This window comes from Microcaecilia unicolor, chromosome 13, assembly GCF_901765095.1.
Source record: "Microcaecilia unicolor chromosome 13, aMicUni1.1, whole genome shotgun sequence".
NCBI classification, from domain to species: domain Eukaryota; kingdom Metazoa; phylum Chordata; class Amphibia; order Gymnophiona; family Siphonopidae; genus Microcaecilia; species Microcaecilia unicolor.
The window spans coordinates 102,556,910-102,579,082 of NC_044043.1; the positions used below are offsets into that span (position 1 = coordinate 102,556,910).

General features: G+C 43.9%; 1 protein-coding gene across 4 annotated transcripts in view; it reads right to left on the reverse strand.

The window, feature by feature from the left end:
• Positions 1-22,173, reverse strand: part of IGSF21 (immunoglobin superfamily member 21) — a 448,408-nt gene that overhangs the window by 343,690 nt on the left and 82,545 nt on the right. The window contains exon 1 of one of the 4 annotated variants that reach the window (XM_030222237.1): positions 920-1,161. The exons of the other annotated variants lie outside the window; for them this stretch is intronic. Coding sequence (XP_030078097.1) covers positions 920-959 — 40 coding nt within the window. The 5' untranslated portion in view covers positions 960-1,161. Of the gene's footprint in view, positions 1-919; positions 1,162-22,173 lie in introns of those variants that run through there. 4 annotated transcript variants of the gene reach the window in all.

The window sequence follows — 22,173 nt, forward strand, 5'->3', positions numbered from 1 at the left end:
CTTTTCAAAATATTATCTTGGCAGACTGACAGATCATCATCTGCATCTTTTCCTGGATGAGTATTTATGCTAATTAGGGCACATAGAGGAAACTTCTTGGCATAGGAGAATTTTAGAGAGAATATTTAAAATACAGGAATGAATATGAACACTCCATTCTAATCAAGGACGTATTAACTGGAAGCTCAGGGCAGGTGCCAGTGCAAATTCTTCAAATGCCCATGTCTTGGCTCCATTGTTGTCTTGTCTATGGATCACACACAGGTCTTTCTTTTTTCCCCAATGCAATATTTGTAACCGGGTTTTTTTTAATAAAAATGCCCAGATTTTAAATTTTCCTTTTTGAACTCCTGTTTAGCAGTTTGTGCTGTGTTCATACTTTAGTGTGAGATCAGTGCTGTAACTGGTCTTCTGCTGTCTGTGATGTATTCATGCTTTAGAGTATTATTTGGGGGGGGGGGGGGGGGGGCTGCAGAGGTGTTTTTGAAGATCTGTGTTGGGCTGTTCCTCAGAGATGTAACCTCACATTATCTGAGCCCTGACAGACAACTTGACAGTCTCCTCTCTAATAACCCCCCCCCCCCCCACACACACACACACACACACACAAAGAACCCACTCACCCCGTCTGGAGCTTAAGAGGGTTTCCAGGAAGGGGTTACACAAACACTTAAACAACTTAGCATGAATCCCTCTTTCCTATAACAGAGGTGAGTCTGTCCCTGCAACAAAGTCCTTTGGATCACCTGCACTTCTGCAGCCTTCCTCTAAGGGCCATTGTTAACAAACAGTGAACTCAACTTTAGCATTAATGCCTCTTTTCCTATACCAGAGGGTCAGATTATAAGGTGACCCATCTCCTCGAACAAACACTTTCTGAAATGCTTCTAGCAGACGCAATGCGCAGGCTTAAACCTACCTGGCTCTTTCCAGGATCCTCTCTCTTCTGACTCTGCCATGAAGGAATTAAAACCTCTGCTCTGCCCTTCCTTGGTTCTGGCCTCATGGCTGGTGTGGCTTTCCTCGGCTAGGATTTCTCCCTCTTTCTTAGGAGTACCAGGCAGTTCCCAGAGAAATTCCCCTGGATCCTCCTATCTCTCTCCAGGGGTCCCTCTGCTTGTCTGGAATCAGCCCAGTTCTGCTTCTGTCCACAGGGGTCCCCCTTCTTTGCCAGGTGTCTCTCTTTCTCCCTCCTAAGATTAAAGCCCTTCCTTTTAAATTCACTTCTGTCCAACCAGGAAGGTAGTGTTAATTAGCTCAGATGAGGCTTATTAAGTCACTTTCCCCAGCTCTTCTCTGCACAGTCTTCCTGGCTTCAGAGCTAAATGACTTATGGTAATTGAAGCCCCAATTCCTTGTAAAGGGAACCAGGCTTTAAACTAGCCTGAACTTTTGCAGAGAATGTTCCCTGCTTTCTCAACTTTTCTTCCTGCCTGTGCAGCCACCACCAGGCTGCACATCATCTTTTCTTATTTCAGATTATGCTATGGGGACCTTAACAATTAGCTCTTCTTCCTCCTGAGTCGTGAGATCTGGATAGAAGTTAAACACAGGTCTCCTGCAAAATGCACAGTTTTGTGAACTTATGAAAGCTGAATGTCTGTTCATTCATTGCTCGTAAACTTTTCATAGACATTTCAATAAATATAATATATATATTTTTTAATAATGCATTTCACAGAATTATTTTCAGCATAATAAAATTGAAGATACATCTCCGAAGAGCTGGAGGGATGCCAAGTTACCCAGCTCCATGCTTGAGATTTTGGGACAGTCCTGGATTTCTGAGCACCCCTATCCTGGTGCATTATGGGACTTGCAGCACTGATTTCAATGGGCAGGATCAGGCACCACAAATCCCACACTGCTTTGGGATGTAAGTTCAAAAGCAGGACTGGCCCATAATTTTCAGCCTGGAACTGGACAACTTGGCATCTCTGGTCACCCTTTGGGGGGAAATTATATTCCATATAGCTAAAATAAACAAAGTACATAAATCTGGAGACTGAAATAAAGTTTACTGGAGCAGTCATTAGTATAAAAGTATGACTATGTGACTCTTATGAAGTTTCGGGTCCTTAAATATTGTTATAATAATCTGTTAAGTCAAAGAGCATGCCTAGTAGCGTTCAATCAACAGGTAAGTTATGAAGAAAATAATACAGTGCAAAAGTTGTGAGACTCAAAGGTGAAGGAGAGGAGTCAGTAGACGCTGAGAAGGATAAGGCAGAATTGCTTAACAAATAATGCTGTTCTGTGTTCACAGCTGAAGGACCGGGAGCAGGACTGCAGAAGGCAAACACGAATAGAAAAGCAGGGGTGGTAGTCCCTGAACAATATTCAGAGGACTGTGTTCGTGAGGAGCTGGCTAAACTAAAGGTGGACAAAGCAATGGGGCCGGATGGTATACATATGAGGGTACTGAAGGAACTCAGGGAAGTTCTATTGGCTCCGATGTCTGACATTTTGAACGCTTCTCTAGAGTCAGGAGTGGTCCCAGAGGACTGAAGAGCAGCAGATGTGGTACCTCTTCACAAAAGCAGAAGTAAGGAAGAGGTTGGGAGCTACAGGCTGCCTATCTTCAAGTCCTTACTCAAAGCCCATCTCTTCTCCCTTGCTTTTGGCGCCTAACCACCTTCCCCATTCATGTCACCTCCACTGACTACATAGTTTATAACCTTTAGATTGTAAGCTACCTACATTGACTACCTAAGTTGTAAGTTACCTACACTGACTACATAGTTTGTAACCTTTAGATTGTAAGCTCTCTTGAGCAGGGACTGTCCTTCCCCATGCTAAACTTGTACAGCGCTGCGTAACCCTAGCAGCGCTATAGAAATGCTAAGTAGTAGTAGTAGTAAGTCTGACTTCTGTGGTAAGTAAATTCATGGAAACGCTATTAAAACAAAGAATAGTCAAGTTTTTAGAATCCAATGGATTACAGGACCCAAGCCAACATGGTTTCACTAGAGGCAGATCTTGTCAGACAAATGTGATTAATTTTTTTGACTGGGTGACCAGAAAGTTGGGTCGAGGGAGAACACTAGATCTAGTGTATTTAGATTTTAGCAAAGCCTTTGATAGAGTTCCACATAGATGACTAATAAACTGAGTGCCCTCGCTATGGGCCCTAAAGTGACTGACTGGGTTAGGAACTGGTTGAGTGGAAGGCAACAGAGGATAATGGTAAATGGAGCTCATTTTAAGGAAAAGGATGTTACCAGTGGTGTGCCGTAAGGTTTGTTTCTTGGACCAGTTCTTGTTAACATTTTTGTAAGTGATATTGCTGAAAGGCTGTCTGGTAAGGTTTGCCTCTTTGTGGATGATACTGAAATCTGCATACAGTAGACACATCATGAAAATCTGCAATAGAGTAGACACCCCCGATGGTTTGGATAATATGAGGAAGGATGTTGTGAAGCTAGATGGATGATCTGGAATTTGGCAGCTTAGATTTAATTCTAAAAAAATGCAGGGCTGTGCATTTTGACTGCAAAAACCCAAGGGAATGGTGAAGTTTAGAGGGTGAAGAACTTTTACGCATGAAAGAGGAGTGTGATCGTATGTGAAGATCTTAAGGTGGCGAAACAGGTAGAAAAGGCGACAGCAAAAGTTAGAAGGATGCTTGGATGCATAGAGAGAGGAATAGCCAGTAGGAAAAAGGAGGTGATGATACCCCTGTGTAAGACTCTGGTGAGACCTCATTTAGAATATTGTGTACCTGTGATGATTTGAAGGACCTCCCAATAGTTGGTGATACCAACACTAGGAGTGTGCCTTTACAATTTGAGGTTTTTTCCTCCTAATATTTAAAACATTTTCAGGACTGGTTAGGATATCTTTGTTGGCTACAATTTTGGAGACCCATCTTCAAAAAGATATAAACAGGATGGAGTCGGTCCAGAGGGCGGCTACTAAAATGATCAGTGGTCTTCAACGTAAAGCGTATGGGGACAGACTTAAAGATCTCAATATGTATACTTTGGAAGAAAGGTGGAAGAGGGGAGATATGATAGAGACATTTAAATACCTATGCAGCATAAACTCACAGGAGGAGAGTCTCCTTCAGTTGAGAGGAAGCTCTGGAACGAGGGGGCATAGGATGAAGATGAAAGGGGACAGACTCAGAAAAAATCTGAGGAGATACTTCTTCACAGAAAGGGTGGTGAATTTGTGGAATGGCCTCCCAGTGGAAGTGCTGGAGACGAAAACAGTATCTGAATTCAAGAGAGCTAGGGACAAGTGCATAGGATCTCTAAGGCAGTGATATGGAGAGTAGATGGCATGGATGGGACAGACTGGATAGGCCACATGGTCTTTATCTGCCTACATTTTTCTATGTTTCTAATATCTAAATACCCCACATCTAGCATTCTCTCTCAATCCAACTCTGGTCACCCAGTCAAAGAAATTAATCACATTTGTCTGACAAGACCTGCCTCTAGTGAAAACCATGTTGCCTTGAGTCTTGTAGTCTATTGGATTCCAAAAACATTACTATTCTCTGTTTTAAAAGTGTTTCCATGAATTTACTTACCATAGAAGTCAGACTTACTGGCCTGTAGTTCCCAATCACTTCCTTACTTCCACTTTTGTGGAGAGGGACTACATCTGCTGTTCTCCAGTCCTCCAGGATAACTCCCGACTCAAGAGAAGAATTGAAAAGGTCAGACAACAGAGCCGCTAGAACGTCCCAAAGTTCCTTTGGTACCATTGGACATATGCTATCCAGCCCCATTGCTCTTTCCACCTTTAGTTTAGCCAGCTCCTCACAAACACGGTCCTCTGAAAATCGTTCAGGGACTACCACCCCTCCATTCCTATTTGTGTTTGTCGTCTGTGGTCCTGTTCCCGGCCCTTCAGCTGTGAACACAGAACAGAAATATTTGTTAAGCAATTCTGCCTTATCTTTATCAGCTTCTACATATTCCTCCCCTTCACCTTTGAGTCTCACACTACCACTTTTGCACTTCTCCCTATCACTAACATATCTACAAAAAGTCTTGTCCCCCCCCCCCCCCCCCCATTTTACCATATTGGCTGTTTTTAATTCCATTTGCATCTTTGCTTTACTGACTACTTTACCAGCTTCTCTTAGCTGATTGGTGAAGTTCCTTTTCATTTGTCTCTTATAACTTTTATTTGGATATCCGTTTCCGCTCCACGTTTGATGACATGAAGACAAAACATGAAAAGCAGCTAATTAGACTTGCTGTAGAATATACTTCTAAGTGGGTCCCCCCCCCCCCCCCCCCACTTCTCTTGTTAATTGGAGCAGAATAGAGGTTATAAAGATGACCATTGCATCAAAGCAAATATATTTTGAGTGTTATTCCTCACTTATTTCTAAATGCGTAATAGAAGACATTAGAGCACTGGTTCCCAAACCTATCCTGGGGGCTTCCCAGCCAGTCAGGCTTTTAGGATATCCACTGTGAATACATCCTTGAGCTGCCCATATATTCTTTCTTTCTGGGTATCAGTGTGAAGTCCCCAAAAGGTTCTGAAGATGATCAACACAATGTAATAAAAGACATATTCCGTGCAAACCAACAAGCCCAGCACGGATAACAATAGAAGAGGACTAGCGAATGACAAAATATGGCAATAAAATTAATTACTTCTAGAATTCCATTAAGAATTTTTGAAACAAAAAAGCTTTCAGTCATTTTCTAAACGTCAGATAACAGATTTCAGACCTGACAGATAAAGGTAAAGCATTCAAACTCTGTGAGAGACAAAGCTGCGGGAGCAATCAAAAACTATCTACACAAACATTTTCTCAGGAATGCAATTAAAAAATGAGATCTTGACAAACATGCTTTTTTGTCAGCAAGCTTTGCGTGTAATTCTGGCTGTCGCATCTCAAAAATGAAACAGCAGAATTAGAGAAGCTACAGATTGATCATTAAAAGGACAGAACAACTCTCATAGGAGCAAAGGCTAAAGAGGTTGGGTCTCTTTAGCTTGGAGAAGAGGTGGCTGAAGGGGGATATGATAAAGCCTGAGGTCCTACTGAATCCTATGTGGGATGGAGTAGATAAATGCAAATCGATTGTTTAAAGACTCCGTGACATTGCACAGTGGCAAATTTAAAAGAAATAGGCGAAAATATTGGTTTTCACTCAGCGCATAGTTAAGCTCGGGAACTCATTGCCAGAGAATGTGGTAAAAGCAGTTAGCATAGCTGAGCTTTAAAAGAGGTTTGAACAATTTCCGAAGACCAAGCAAAATCTAATTTAACAAACCTATTGGGGCCAATAGTCAGACTGTGGGAAGGAGCCCTGCTAACTCAGCCTGGATATTCAATGCCGGGCTATTTCTGGTGATTGGAATTGAATATACGGTTTATTTTTAGCCAGTTTAAAGTTAGCTGGTGAAGTTGATATTCAGAGATAGCCAGTTAGCTTTAAACCAGCTAAAGATACACCAGCTATTTAAGTGGCCCAATGTGGCCGCTTACAATAGCTGAATATGGATTGAATATTTGTGGATAACCGACTATATTGCACGCTATAGCTGGTTATCTCCCAGGTGCTACCCAGAAATATTCAGTGGTGGGTAACTGGCCATCCCCCGCTGAATATCGCTTGATAGCCAGTTGTCATTTAACCTGTATGATAACTTCCAAAACAGAGAGGCCTATTCAAAGTGACAGAAAAATTAATACAACCACCATCCTGCTTATTTTCGAAGGAGAAGGCCGGCCATCTTCCAACACAAATCGGGAGATGGCCGACCATCTCCTGAACCCGGCCAAATCAAAAGCCAATTTTGGCCGGCTTCAACTGCATTCCGTCGCAGGGCCGGCCAAAGTTATAGGGGGCATTTCGGCAGGGTACACAAGGCGGGACGGGGCTGTGGTTACGAGATAGCCGGCTTCGGCCGATAATGGAAAAAAGAAGGCCGGCTCTGATAAGCACTTGGCCGGCTTCACTTGGTCCATTTATTTTTAAGACCAAGTCTGAAAAAAGTGCCCCAACTGACCAGATGACCACCGGAGGGAGTAGGGGATCACCTCCCCATACTCCCCCAGTGGTCACCAACCCCCTCCCACCCTAAAAAAAAAAACATTTTTTGCCAGCCTCTATGCCAGCCTCAAATGTCATACCCAGCTCCATGACAGCAGTATGCAGATCCCTGGAGCAGTTTTAGGGGGTACTGCAGTGCACTTCAAGCAGGCAGACCCAGGCCCATCCCCCCCTACCTGTTACACTTGTGGTGGTAAATGGGAGCCCTCCAAAACCCACCCAAAACCCACTGTACCCACATGTAGGTGCCCCCCTTAATCCATAAGAGCTATGGTAGTGGTGTACAGTTGTGGGGAGTGGGTTTTGGGGAGATCAGCACCCAAGGGAAGGGAGCTATGTACCTGGGAGCTATTAATGAAGTCCACTGCAGTGCCCCCTAGGGTGCCCAGTTGGTGTCCTGGCCAGTGCACTACGAATGCTGGCCCCTCCCACGACCAAATGCCTTGGATTTGGCTGGGTTTGAGATGGCCGGCATTGGTTTCCATTATCTGCGAAAACCGATGCCGGCCATCTCTGACATTTGGCCGACCCCAACCGTATTATCGAAATGAAAGATGGCCATCTTGTTTCGATAATACGGTTCGGGACACCTCTTTACGGCGCTGGCCTTAGAGATGGCCGCCCATATAGATGGCCGGCGCCGTTCGATTATGCCCCTCCATATTACCTTATTCAAAATAGAGAAGGAAAAAGGAAGGCTCTTCTGGACCTGGTGATGGGTGAACTGGGTTCAGAAGTAGGGAGCCAGTCACAGAAACAGTGAGATACACAGTATTACACAAGAAGATATTCTGATATTTTCACCTTTTGCTTGTGACCGTCCTGATCTAAGGAAGAAGATCTGATCTTTGAAAGCTATTAAAAAAAAATGTATTTAGTCCAATAAAAAAAAAGGTTTCTTTTTATGACTTTTAAAATGGACTAACACTGCAATCCACATTCCTTTACCCTACCAATCCAACATAAATGCCTGATCTTTGCAACACAACAAAACTAAAGAACGTAATGGACATAACACAACTCTTCCGCTGTACGATTCCCTAGTGTGGCTGAGCCACATGAACTTTATCTTACCACATCATCACTTTGTATTTGTTGACACTGGAGTCTGTAATGCCTCTCCGGTACTATGTAAGCCACATTGAGCCTACAAATAGGTGGGAAAATGTGGGATATAAATGTAACAAATTAATAAATAAAGATGTTAAGAGGGGAAAGTCTTTGCCCCATTCTTTTTCCCTTCTTCCTTTCCCCTCTATTAACGCAATATGCATTTCCCCCCCTACATCTGGCTTCTAAACTAACATCCCCTGGTAATCACACTGTGTCCATTGAGCATACGATTTTGGAAATCGGTTGGAACTAAGACTGCAGGTGCATTTCTCTTAGGCAGACATTAATGAGCCTTCTGGTCTCACTCTGTCTCCACTCTCCTCCTTTCAGCCACTTATCCCCATCACGTCTGTCCTTTCTTTTTGCCCTTCTGAGAGATGTTGGAAGAAGATCACTTATTTCTCTGGAAAAGCACTGAAGGTGATTGATTGTAAACCGTTCCAGACTATCTAGATCCAGGCCTGTGATCTGATAAGGCTGTTGCTGTTTTTTCCCCCCACCACTTCTCATATCACCTGCCCTACAAACCACAGGCAGGCGCTTATCGAGATGACAGCAGGAGTCACCGTCTGTTCAAGTATATTACAGGAAAGAGAACGGGACTCTGAGAACAAATCTCCTTGGGAAATGACTGGACACTGAATTGATGAGTTTGAAACCAAGTTACCTGGGTAAGTAAGCAGTTTTCTGGCTGAAAATTAAATTCTCCTTTGGAGTGTACAGGTACCCCCAATACTGTCCATGAAGAAAAGGGGTGGGGGTGGGGCAAAGGGAAGATAGAGTGATCTGAAATTGCATGAGGATTTCATTCAAAATCCATCCATATGATTTAAGCCACAGACTTGTACCTGCTGCAAATCAGGTGCAAAGCCCTGAGTACTTAACATACCTATGTGGCATGGCTTCCCTGTAGTTTTAAAAAGAAAATGTGCTTGCAAGCCCCTGAGGACGATGTTTCAGAATCATCCCCTTTATCAGTAAAAAGTACCTCACACTACCAAATAACTCACGTTACGCTTAAACCAGTGTTTCTCAAAGGCTAGGTAATTTCAGACTAATATTGTTATCTTAAACCTCTCAAATGGGCTTGGTTAAACATGAAGACAATAGTCAAAAAAACATTTTCAGTGGCCTAGTGGTTAGAGCACCAGTCTTGCAATCCAGAGGTGGCCTGTTCAAATCCCACTGCTGCTCCTTGTGATCTTGGGCAAGTCACTTAACCCTCCATTGCCTCAGGTACAAACTTAGATTGTGAGCTCTCCTGGGACAGAGAAATATCCAGAGTACCTGAATGTAACTCACCTTGAGCTACTGCTGAAAAAGGTGTTGAGCAAAACCTAAATAAATAAAGATTCTAGAATTCTAAAGAATAACAAGATTCCATGTAGAATTTCAAAGTGTAGCAACATTCCATGTAGAACCCCAAAGAGTAACAAGATTCTTTGGGGTGGAGGAGTGACCTAGTGGTTACAGCACCAGTCTTGCAATCCACAGGTGGCCAGTTCAAATCCCACTGCTGCTCCTTGTGATCTTGGGCAAGTCACTTAACCCTCCATTGCCTCAGGTACAAACTTAGATTGTGAGCTCTCCTGGGACAGAGAAATATCCAGAGTACCTGAATGTAACTCACCTTGAGCTACTGCTGAAAAAGGTGTTGAGCAAAACCTAAATAAATAAAGATTCTAGAATTCTAAAGAATAACAAGATTCCATGTAGAATTTCAAAGTGTAGCAACATTCCATGTAGAACCCCAAAGAGTAACAAGATTCTTTGGGGTGGAGGAGTGACCTAGTGGTTACAGCACCAGTCTTGCAATCCACAGGTGGCCAGTTCAAATCCCACTGCTGCTCCTTGTGATCTTGGGCAAGTCACTTAACCCTCCATTGCCTCAGGTACAAACTTAGATTGTGAGCTCTCCTGGGACAGAGAAATATCCAGAGTACCTGAATGTAACTCACCTTGAGCTACTGCTGAAAAAGGTGTTGAGCAAAACCTAAATAAATAAAGATTCTAGAATTCTAAAGAATAACAAGATTCCATGTAGAATTTCAAAGTGTAGCAACATTCCATGTAGAACCCCAAAGAGTAACAAGATTCTTTGGGGTGGAGGAGTGACCTAGTGGTTACAGCACCAGTCTTGCAATCCACAGGTGGCCAGTTCAAATCCCACTGCTGCTCCTTGTGATCTTGGGCAAGTCACTTAACCCTCCATTGCCTCAGGTACAAACTTAGATTGTGAGCCCTCCTAGGACAGAGAAATATCCAGAGTACCTGAATGTACCTCACCTTGAGCTACTACTGAAAAGCTGTGAGCAAAATCTAAATAAATAAATACATTTTCTAATCAAGTTGAAAAAGCTCTTTAGTGGTGCAGATCATCTGTAAGATGATTGCTTACAAATGATGCACATTTATTTTCGGATGCATGGAAAGGGCATTTTTGGTTCATATGTTTTCAAACCAACTGAATAACTAAGGTGTCAGCATGAGCCAAAATATCATAGATTTCATTGGTTTTTGGCTGCAAATTGTACCTGGTGGGGAACAAATGCAGAAAAATTAAGCCAGGGATGTGAAACCAGTCCCAAAGGACTACAACCCAGCCAGATTCCAGGCTCTCCTAATAAATATTCAGGAGAGAGACTGGCATGCACTTCCTCCATTATATGGAAACTCATTATGGATATCCCGAAAATTACACTGGTTTGCGGCTCTCCAGGATTGTAATTGGACGCCCCTGCATTAAGCACTTCAGAAATCATGTTGAGAGTGGAGGAGTGGCCTAGTGGTTAGGGTGGTGGACTTTGGTCCTGGGGAACTGAGGAACTGAGTTTGATTCCCAGCACAGGCAGCTCCTTGTGACTCTGGGCAAGTCACTTAACCCTCCATTGCCTGCCGCATTGTGTCTGCCATGAGTGGGAAAGCGCAGGGTACAAATGTAACAAAAATAAAATAGATACTATTGGAGATTCTACATGGAATGTTGCTATTCCACTAGCAACATTCCATGTAGAAGGCTGCGCAGGCTTCTGTTTCTGTGAGTCTGACGTCCTGCATGTACGTCACGTCAGACTCACAGAAGCAGAAGCCTGCGCGGCCACATTGGTGATCTGCAAGGGCCGACTTCTAGTGGAATAGCAACATTCCATGTAGAATCTCAAATAGTAGCAACAGTGGAGGAGTGGCCTAGTGGTTAGAGTGGTGGACTTTGGTCCTGAGGAACTGAGTTTGATTCCCACTTCAGGCACAGGCAGCTCCTTGTGACTCTGGGCAAGTCACTTAACCCTCCATTGCCCCATGTAAGCCGCATTGAGCCTGCCATGAGTGGGAAAGCGCAGGGTACAAATGTAACAAAAATAAAATAGATACTATTGGAGATTCTACATGGAATGTTGCTACTATTGGAGATTCTACACAGAATGTTGCTACTATTGGAGATTCTACATGGAATGTTGCTATTCCACTAGCAACATTCCATGTAGAAGGCTGCGAAGGCTTCTGTTTCTGTGAGTCTGACGTCCTGCACGTACGTGCGTCAGACTCATAGAAGCAGAAGCCTGCGTGGCCACATTGGTGATCTGCAAGGGCCGACTTCTACATGGAATGTTGCTAGTGGAATAGCAACATTCCATGTAGAATCTCAAATAGTAGCAACAGTGGAGGAGTGGCCTAGTGGTTAGGGTGGTGGACTTTGGTCCTGGGGAACTGAGGAACTGAGTTCGATTCCCGGCACAGGCAGCTCCTTGTGACTCTGGGCAAGTCACTTAACCCTCCATTGCCTGCCGCATTGAGTCTGCCATGAGTGGGAAAGTGCGGGGTACAAATGTAACAAAAATAAAATAAATGTTGAAGAAGCCAAAGACTCCCCTCCCTATCTCCCTTCTCCCAAATACTATGGCTGATGATGTCATCAGCAGCTGACTAGAAAAGTGAAAGAAACAATTTTTCCTTCTGCATTCAAAGAGAATCAGATTGAAAGGTGGTAGTTTCAAAAATTCATGAAATCAAAAAACATAGTGAAAACAGCATAAAGCTGCTCTGAGCGAGTGAGAAAGGTAGAAAGAGCCAACTGACCCTTCTTGGCAGGCATTGTAAGTGTGGGTCTACAGTCAGATCAGGCATAGTGAAAATGGGATTAAAGAGAAAAAACAACCAATTGGGAAAAGCAAAGATGCAGAGGCAGCTCGAGTGCAAATTGAATGCTTTCCTCTGCCTGTCAACTACTAACATTTGTCATCTCTAAAGTATTACTAAATGTTTGCAGTGCTGCACAGATAAATGAGACAATCCCTGCTTCACAGCACTATCAAGTCTGATCAAATCCCAAAGCTTGGGAGGAGTAGGCATGGGAAAGGTGGTAGAAGCAGAGGAGGGAAGTTGGATGATGATTTGACATAGTTTTTAAGCTATAGCTGGAACATCAATTATAATAAATCAAATTAAATCAAAATCCCTGCCACTATTTTGCTATTATTTTATGTTTAAATCCTACTGGCCCAGCAGTGGAGTTTTCCCAAGGCCAATCCTGTTTAACATAGAAAGAAAGAAAGAAAGAAAGAAAGAAAGAAAGAAAGAAAGAAAGAAAGAAAGAAAGAAAGAAAGAAAGAAAGAAAGAAAGAAAGAAAGAAATTTTAAACGGACTATTAAGGAAAAACTGTCTCTTTGAAGATGATACAAAGACCTCTTAATAGCAATGAAACCTTAAATGGAATAGAGACAGATGAGACATTGCCTAATTGAGCTTCAGGAGGTTTTGGGAGTTTGTCAGTTAAATTTTTAATTTAACAAAGTTTATCGTCATGCATTTGTGATGAACAAACCATCTAAAATACAGAAATATGAAGGAAGGAAGAGATGCATGTGCATTAGCTTCCATGAAAGAAACTGATTATACCGAGTGATTTAGAGGGGCATAATCGAACGGGGCGCTCACGTTTTCCTGAGGGCGTCCTCGCAGGATGTCCCTGCGAAGGGGCAGGGAAACCCATATTATCGAAACAAGATGGGCGGCCATCTTTTGTTTCGATAATACAGTCAGGGACGCCCAAATCTCAACCTTAGAGATGGTCGTCCCCGATTTTCGACAATAATGGAAACAGAGGACGCCCATCTCATAAACGACCAAATCCAAGCCCATTGGTCATGTGCACTGGTCCCCCTGACATGCCAGGACACCAACCGGGCACCCTAGGGGGCACTGCAGTGGACTTCAGAAAAAGCACCCAGGTGCATAGCTCCCTTACCTTGTGTGCTGAGCCCCCCAAAACCCACTCCCCAGAACTGTACACCACTAACATAGCCCGTATGGGTGAAGGGGGCACCTAGATGTGGGTACAGTGGGTTTGTGGTGGGTTTTGGAGGGCTCACATTTACCACCACAAGTTTAACAGGTAGGGGGGATGGGCCTGGGTCCCCCTGCCTGAAGTGCACTGCAGTACCCACTAAAACCTCTCCAGGGACCTGCATACTGCTGTCATGGAGCTGGGTATGATATTTGAGGCTGGCATAGAGGATGGAAAAATACTCTTTCTCCACCACTGAAAATAACATTCTGAACTGAACACTAGCCAGTGTGAGTCACATGTGGCTTGTTGAAAATAAAATTACAGCTCGCAGTGACAGCAGAAGTATTGCAACAAGGGTTCGAAATGAGGAGAGTGCATCACTGGCCTGCAAGACCGAGCAGAAGAGGAGACGGAGCCATCTGGAGCCTGCTGTTAACTGAATGTAAGAAAAGACAGAGATGCTTTGTGGTTATTGACCCACAAGAGCAAAGAGGAGGTGAAGATAACCTGATCAGGCTAGGGCTAGAAGATGTCATCAGTGACCCAAAGAGAGGCATGGTGGAACCTGCCACTGGAGCTGCGGGAGAAAGAGAAAGAGAGAGAGAGAGAGAGAGAGAGAGAGAGAGACTGCTGGGGAGGAGGAGGCAGAGCCGAGACAGGACAAGACTGGAAGGGAAAAGGGAAGGAGGCTTGAAGGATAGACTGGGAACAGTGCGGAGTAAAGGAACTGAATATGGACAGATGGCAGGATGAGGGGGGAGAGAGAGATAGACTGGTGAGTATTTTGGGGGGGAGGGGGCAGGGGAAGAGGGAGTTGAAAAGGGGGGACTGTACCTCCCTCCTCAACGGTGAGGCTTCCTGTTCCTGTGACTTCTGCTTTCATGGTTCTTGATGTGTGAAAGATCGGTTGTTCCTGAACTAACCTTTCCTAGTTTTTATAGGGATGGGCAGAAAAAAAAACTTCCATTTTGGCATTCCCCGTATCGTTCACAGCATTGTTTGTTTTCATTAGTCTCTCTTTTTGCTTTGGGCGCACTCTTTCTGAAATACTGTGCTATATTGCAAATACTACCATCGGCACGTGAATTTTCAACAGTTTGTGTTTTTCAATGACTATATAAATGTCACTGCAAATAACACCCATCCCTCGTATTTTACAGGACAAGAGTGATGAAACAGAAATCGGACCCAGGAGCATAAAATTCTCCCTCTATGAATTTCACATCATGTTGAACCTGTTTTAAGTAAAGTAAAACCGAGGTTTAAACCAAGCAGTTGTTAAAAGCATATTTCAAGCAGCAACATCTACAAACTCTCTGGACAGATGAAATACCGAGTACCTGTCTAATCAAACTAATTATCCGGAAAGGCTGGATACATGCCATGTGGTAATAAAGAGGGCAATCGGACTGTACAGCAGGCTTTTGCTGGTCTCAAACAGCAGAGTTCATGTAGCTAACATGAGTTGTGTCCTTTTGACAGTCTATTAGTAGCTCTTAAAGTTTTCATGCATGACACATTCAAACAACAAGAAAATCCCAGCAACAGAAATCAGGTGTATGGAAGGAGCTATTTCCACAATGAAAGCATCTCTATAGCTTTATGCATGAAGTAGGGTTGACTTGTGCCTGTATCCTGGAGCCAAGCATTGAATAATTTATTTACACAGATACACAACATCCTCCACTACAGAAACTGTCTTTTCTTCCCTGGAGAACTCAAAGAAAGATTATTTGGAAAAAAAAACCTACAAAAATGGTATGGGATTTGCATAGCAAGACATACGAAGAGAGACTACCAGCTTATTTTCAAAAGAGATCGCCGGCCATCTTCCGACACAAATCGGGAGATGGCCAGCGATCTCCTGAAACCGGCCAAATCAGTATAATCGGAAGCTGATTTTGGCAGGCGCCAACTGCTTTCCGTTGCCAAACTTCAAGGGGGCGTTTCGGTAGGGTAGCGAAGGCGGGGCGGGGGCAGGACGGGGGCGTGCTTTGAGATGGCCGGCTTCGCCCGATAATGGAAAAAAAGAAGGGCGTCCCTGGCGAGAATTTGGTCCACTTTATTTGGTCCTTTTTTTTTCAGGTCCAAGTCCCAAAAAAGTGCCCGAACTGACCAGATGACCACCGAAGGGAATCGGGGATCACCTCCCCTGACTCCCCCAGTGGTCACTAACCCCCTCCCACCCTCAAAAAAACAACTTTAAAAACTTTTTTTGCCAGCCTCAAATGTCATACTCGGGTCCATCGCAGCAGTATACAGGTCCCTGGAGCAGTTTTAGTGGGTGCAGTGCACTTCAGGCAGGCGGACCCAGGCCCATCCCCCCCTACCTGTTACACTTGTGGTGGAAAATGGGAGCCCTTCAAAACCCACCCGAAACCCACTGTACCCACATGTAGGTGCCCCCTTCACCCCTTAGGGCTATGGTAGTGGTGTATAGTTGTGGGGAGTGGGTTTTGGGGGGGGGGGGAGGCTCAGCACCCAAGGTAAGGGAGTTATGCACCTGGGACCAATTTGCAAAGTCCATTGTAGTGCCCCCTAGGGTGCCCGGTTGGTGCCCTGGCATGTGAGGGGGACCAGTGCACTACGAATCCTGGCCCCTCCCATGACCAAATGCCTTGGATTTGTTCGTTTTTGAGATGGGCACCATCGGTTTTCATTATCGGCGAAAACCGAGGGCGCTCATCTCTAAATCCAGCGATCTCAGCATTTAGGTCGATCATTTTTAATGTTGACCTAAATGTTGAGATTTGGGCGTCCCCAATCGTATTATCGAAACGAAAGATGGACGCCCATCTCGTTCAATAATACGGTCGGCCCCGCCCCTTCACGGCACCGTCCTCGGAGATGGGCGCCCTTAGAGATAGGCATCCCCGATCGAAAATGCCCCTCTTACTGACCTAAACATGTACCCTGGAGGAAAGGAGAAACAGAAATGATACGATACAGACGTTCAAATATTTGAAAGGTATTAATCCACAAACAAACATTTTACAGAGATGGGAAGGTAGTAGAACTAGAGGACATGAGTTGAGGTTGCGGGGGGGGGGGGGGCGACTCAGGAATAATGTCAGGAAGTACTTTTTCACCAAAATGCCCTCCTGTGGGAGGTGGCACAGATGAAAAAGATAATGGAATTCAAAAATGCGTGGGGCAAACACAAAGGAATCCTGATCAGAAGGAATGGATCCAAAGAAGGTTAGCAGAGATTAGGAAGCAACACCAGTAGTTGGGAAGCAAAGCCAGTACTGGGCAAACTTCTACAATCTGTGATCTGATCAAGGCTGGACAGATTCAGCTTCAGAAGTTGGAGAACAAGGACCATGCTGGGCAGACTTTTATGGTCTATGCCCTGAAAATGAGAATGATAAACCAAGATCAAGTATACATGTGAAGTATTACATCATACCATATGTAATGAGTTTGTCTTGGGCAGACTGGATGGACTATATGGGTCTTTTATCTGCCGTCATCTACTATGTTACTATGAACATCTCCTAGGAGGAATATGGTTCATCCAGACAAAATATTGTCTTGATAACGATGCCCATTACTGACCATCCTGGGATTTTGAGAAGGTTATTCCTCCCTATGATGGAGCTGACACATTGCTGGGGTATCCCTCAGACACCAATATGAGCTGGTTAATCCAATGCAGGTTGCTCAAATAGGAAGTCTGAAAGTGAGCTGGAGAACATTTTATTTGTTGATGCAATGTACGTGGCCACATTTGAACTCACGGAGTATGAAGCTAACTTTCACAGAAAAACTAACCAGATGATTTCCCTTTGAAAATTGCAAATACAAAGTTTACATGAACTTAACAAGTTTTCAGTGGTCAGTTCAGAAGTCTAACTCCCAAACTCTAAACCTATACTCAGAAGGAATATTTATTGGAGAAGATGGGCTTGAATCCTGGTTTCCTTGTTTTTCTAACCATTGGGCGGCTCTTCCACTCCAAGTCACTTTAGGACAGGTGAACTGGTAGGGAGAAAACCCACGAAGAAAGGTCCTGGCTTGGGACTGAGAAAAATGACTGTGATTCTGTGGTGGAGTAAATGGGGCTCAGTCGTAAGACCCCCCCCCCCCCCCCACACACACACACACACAAATCCAGCCGTCTTCTAAGCTGATTGTCATTTTATAAAAACGGTTACAGAACTAACTGTGAATTGCTCGACAGTCTTTTGCTTCCCCTGAATGACCATTAGGTGATCAGAGAAAAGATTTTACTTGATGAAATTGGTACCACCATGGGGAAATTTTGCCATGGAAGAGGGATTCACAGATTAACAAAGTGTTGAGTTTGTCTCTTTCATTTTTATTGCTTTGGTTTTATTCTGCAGAGAAATGAAGGAACCGAATCTTCTTGGACTCAAACAGCCTGACACAGCTTTACCTGCTGTGAGTAAACCTTGTTCTATTAAAATAATGTGATGAGATGCACTTTGCATATAGGAAATAATTTGAGGCAAATAGTATGAATGCACATCTGTGAATGGAGCCTGTTTTTCTGACACTATGAGACCTCTCCATGCTGATAAGGCTCAGCTCAGGGTTGGGTTTCCATGTTTGTTACCTGCACCTTAGAAAATGGAGCCCTCTTGGTCAGAGGAATAAGTTAAGTCACCTTCTGGCACCTGCAAACACACCCCTGGGCAGCTCTAGGAACACCAGGGGGTGTACTTAAGATGTGTTATTTTACCACTAACTCGTGCTGTTTTAGCACAGGTTCCATTTTATGCAGTGAGATCCAGTTACTAATAACTGAGATTAATAGTAATCCTCCTGTGGAGGAGTGGCCTAGTGGTTAGGGTGGTGGACTTTGGTCCTAGGGAACTGAGTTCAATTCCCACTTCAGGCACAGGCAGCTCCTTGTGACTCTGGGCAAGTCACTTAACCCTCCATTGCCCCAGGTACAAATAAATACCTGTATACAATATGTAAGCTGCATTGAGCCTGCCGTGAGTGGGAAAGCGCAGGGTACAAATGTAACAAAAATAAATAACTTGTCTTAATAGTAGCCCACATTGATAATTTTCCCCCACGCCATACCTCAGACAATGGAAGTCATGGGTCAAGGACTTGATATATCACCTTTCTGTGGCACAACCAAAGCTGTTTACATGTATTATATGTAGGTACTTTCTCTGTCCCTAGTGGGCTCACAATCTAAGCTTTATACCTGGGACAGTGGAGGGTCAGGTGACTTGCCCAGGGTCTCAAGGCGCCACAGTGGGCATCAAACCCAGGTTCCCCGGGTTCTTAGCTCACTGTGCTAACCATTAGGCTAGTCCTGGAGTGGGGTGATTAGCGTACTTATGCTTATATTTGGGCATTTCATAAATGCGGTTAATAAATCCCTTGCCCAGAGTCCCAATAAGCATCAATGAGAGAAGCAGGTCTGAACCATGCTCTAAACTCTAGGCCACTCCTCTACCTTCTATTGTTTGTTAAAAACACATAAACTGCTGGAACCCTGATACCACAGCCATGACTGATGGTGTAAAGATGGCTGATACATCTAGTACATGTCCAACCTTGGCCCTCACCAGGTCGGGTTTTCAGGATTTCCCAATGAATATGCATGAGATCTATTTCAATACAATGGAGGCAGTGCCAGGGGCGTAGCCAGACAGCAGATTTTGGGTGGGCCTAGGCAATAAGTGGGTGGGCACCAAGTGTCCTCCCCTACCCCACACACCAAAAAAATATCTCAGCTGGCAGGAAAATGCTTCTCTCCACCTTGGCAGTCTGCAGCAGGCATGCACTGAAAACTGAGCATGCACAGGTTTCAGTACCATGGAGAGCAGCATTTTTGTTACCATCAGGGGGAAGTCTTCAGCTGGTGGAGCTTGGGATCCCCAACAGCTACTGCTAAATGTGTGCTACTGTTGGGTGGGCATGAGCCCTAACTGGGTGGGCCTCGGCCCACCAGGCCCACCTGTGGCTATGCCACTGGGCAGTGCATGCAAATAAATCTCATGCATATTTATTGGGGAAATCCTGAAAACCCAGCTGGATTGTGGGCTTCGAGGACTGAGGTTGAACAACCCTGGTCTAGTAAGACTAATCCTGTCCCAGCCCTGTCTATCGCCAGCTTCACATTGTCCAGTCTCTGTATTAAAGCTGGTTCAAAATCCAACCTGGCATAAAGAAAGTGATAAGAATCCAAGGCCTCCCTCAGCTAGATAGTTACAGTGCATGTTGCATTCTGTTAAAACTAAAGTCCACCATCAACCTCCTCTGCATTATGTCTCCAAAGAAATTCACATAGAAGTGCTAAGTACAGTCATTTGTTTCTCTATTACTGGAAGCCTTCAATCTCCCAGACCTGGTCTGAATTTACAACTTTAAAAAAACAGTTGATTACTTAAAGCCTTAATCCTACATTGCCAAGTAATAAGACTGCTGATCCATAGGGTGGACTGCAGTAACACCAAGTGAAATTTGCCTAACTAGCTTCTGACACATAGAATGTGCTTTGATCTGGCAAACCAAGAGACATTGGGGATCCCTGTGGTATGTGGGAGAGGAAACTATAATCCCCACTAACCAAAGAGAAGGCAAAAGTGCAAAAGATCAAACACCTACATAACAGTGCTTAAAATATCATCTCATTGCCACACCAAAGTTACCACCAGCACCCCCAGACCACCCTTGGGAACTGTAGGACTGGTGAATGCCAGATCAGCTGCAAAGAAATGTTGAGAGATCCATGATGTCATACATGAACACCATCGTGACATCCTAGCAATAAGTGAAACCTGGAAAGATGAAGGGGGGGGGGGTACCACTGGCTGTACTATGCCCAACAGGTTTCAATATTCAACATCAACCAAGATCAGGAAGACGGGGTGGAGGAGTAGCAGTCTTGAGTCTGGATACAAACAAACTGTACAGAATCTCCATCTCCCAGCTAAATGAATCAGAATCTCTTTTAATACAGCTTGAAGAGGAGAAACTAATCTGGCCTGCTCATGGTATACCGAGCACCTGATAACAACACATTATCTGTGTAAGAACTCCTAGACTTGATTACTCAAGTGACCCTGAATTACTCTAGGCTGGTGATCATGGGAAATTTCAATCTATTTATTATTTATTCATGACATTTATACCCCACAATAGACCAAAATACATTCAAGTTCAATGTGGCTTTTGCAAACAATAAGTGAATAAAACATAATAACGACAGAATATAACACAAATTACAATAACCTCAAGAAGCAAATAACCAGGAATTTAGACTATCTCAACAAATAAGTAAGGGTGGATAGGTAAGAGCATAATTAGGCAGGACTAGATGGGAAACGAGATTAAGCAAAGGGTGTGGGTAAAATTCAAATAGAGTATTCAGAAAGGCCAGACTGAAGAAATATCTTTTTAGAAGACTTCTGAAAGTTAGTCAATCTGTAAACTTGATTGATTTCGGATGAGAATTCTAAGTTTTGGTGACTTGATAGGAAAAATTAGCAGAGTGAATTGTTTTATATATCTACACATTGAAACCCTAGATACCACCACAGCTGCCTTTTTGGACATGACGACAGCATTAGGATTCACACAGGTGATCAATTCTTCAACCCGCAAAAAGGGTTATATACTAGATTTGGTATTCTACAAAGCGGTTGACATCGTAGCAGTATTGAAATAACCCCCCTACCATGGTCAGACCATTTTCTAATTAAATTTTCCCTAAGTGACCACCAGAAACAAATGACACCTCCCAGAGTTTGGAAGGAGATCAGAGACAAAAAAAAAAAAAAGCTGATCATTGAGAATTTCCTAGAGGCCTTGGACTATCCACATGTGGATGAAAAGACAACAACAGTGTCAGAACAAGTTGACATTTGGAATCCACACTTAGCCAAGACCTTAGAGAAAACAGCACCACTAAAAAAGGTCTCACCTTGGTTTTCTCCAGAACTTTGGATCCTCAAAAGCGAAGGAAGAAAACTGGAAAGGAGATGGCGGAAATCTCACCTGGATGAAGACAAGCTAATCTGTAGGAAGCACACAACAAAGTATCGCCAAGCCTTAACAGCAACCCAAAAAAATAGTCAAGATCAACTTCATCTGGTTAATTTATGCCTGGTCTAAGTTGGTTGCAAGTTTCACATTTTTCTGCAACCTGCTGAGGAAATGCCCAAAGACTCCTGTTACCCCCAAACTGAGTAGCTTGAATGCACAGATGACTGCTGAATAGAGAAAATAAAGAGAAAGAAAAGGAGCGGAAGGGACTTGAAGGAGTCTGAGCTGAAGAACAGCTAGAAATGTGTAACATCATGAAAATTTCAGTAGCAGTTTGTGCTGTCTTCGATTCTTTATGCTGTGCACAATTCTTCTGTTCATTACAAATTAGTTTCCTCTGATATACAAAGCTATACAAAGTGGAGGAGTGGCCTAGTGGTTAGGGTGGTGGACTTTGGTCCTGGGGAACTGAGGAACTGAGTTCGATTCCCTGCACAGGCAGCTCCTTGTGACTCTGGGTAAGTCACTTAACCCTCCATTGCCCCATGTAAGCCACATTGAGCCTGCCATGAGTGGGAAAGCGCGGGGTACAAATGTAACAAAAATAAAATAGATACTATTGGAGATTCTACATGGAATGTTGCTACTATTGGAGATTCTACATGGAATGTTGCTATTCCACTAGCAACATTCCATGTAGAAGGCTGCGCAGGCTTCTGTTTCTGTGAGTCTGACGTCCTGCACGTACGTGCAGGACGTCAGACTCACAG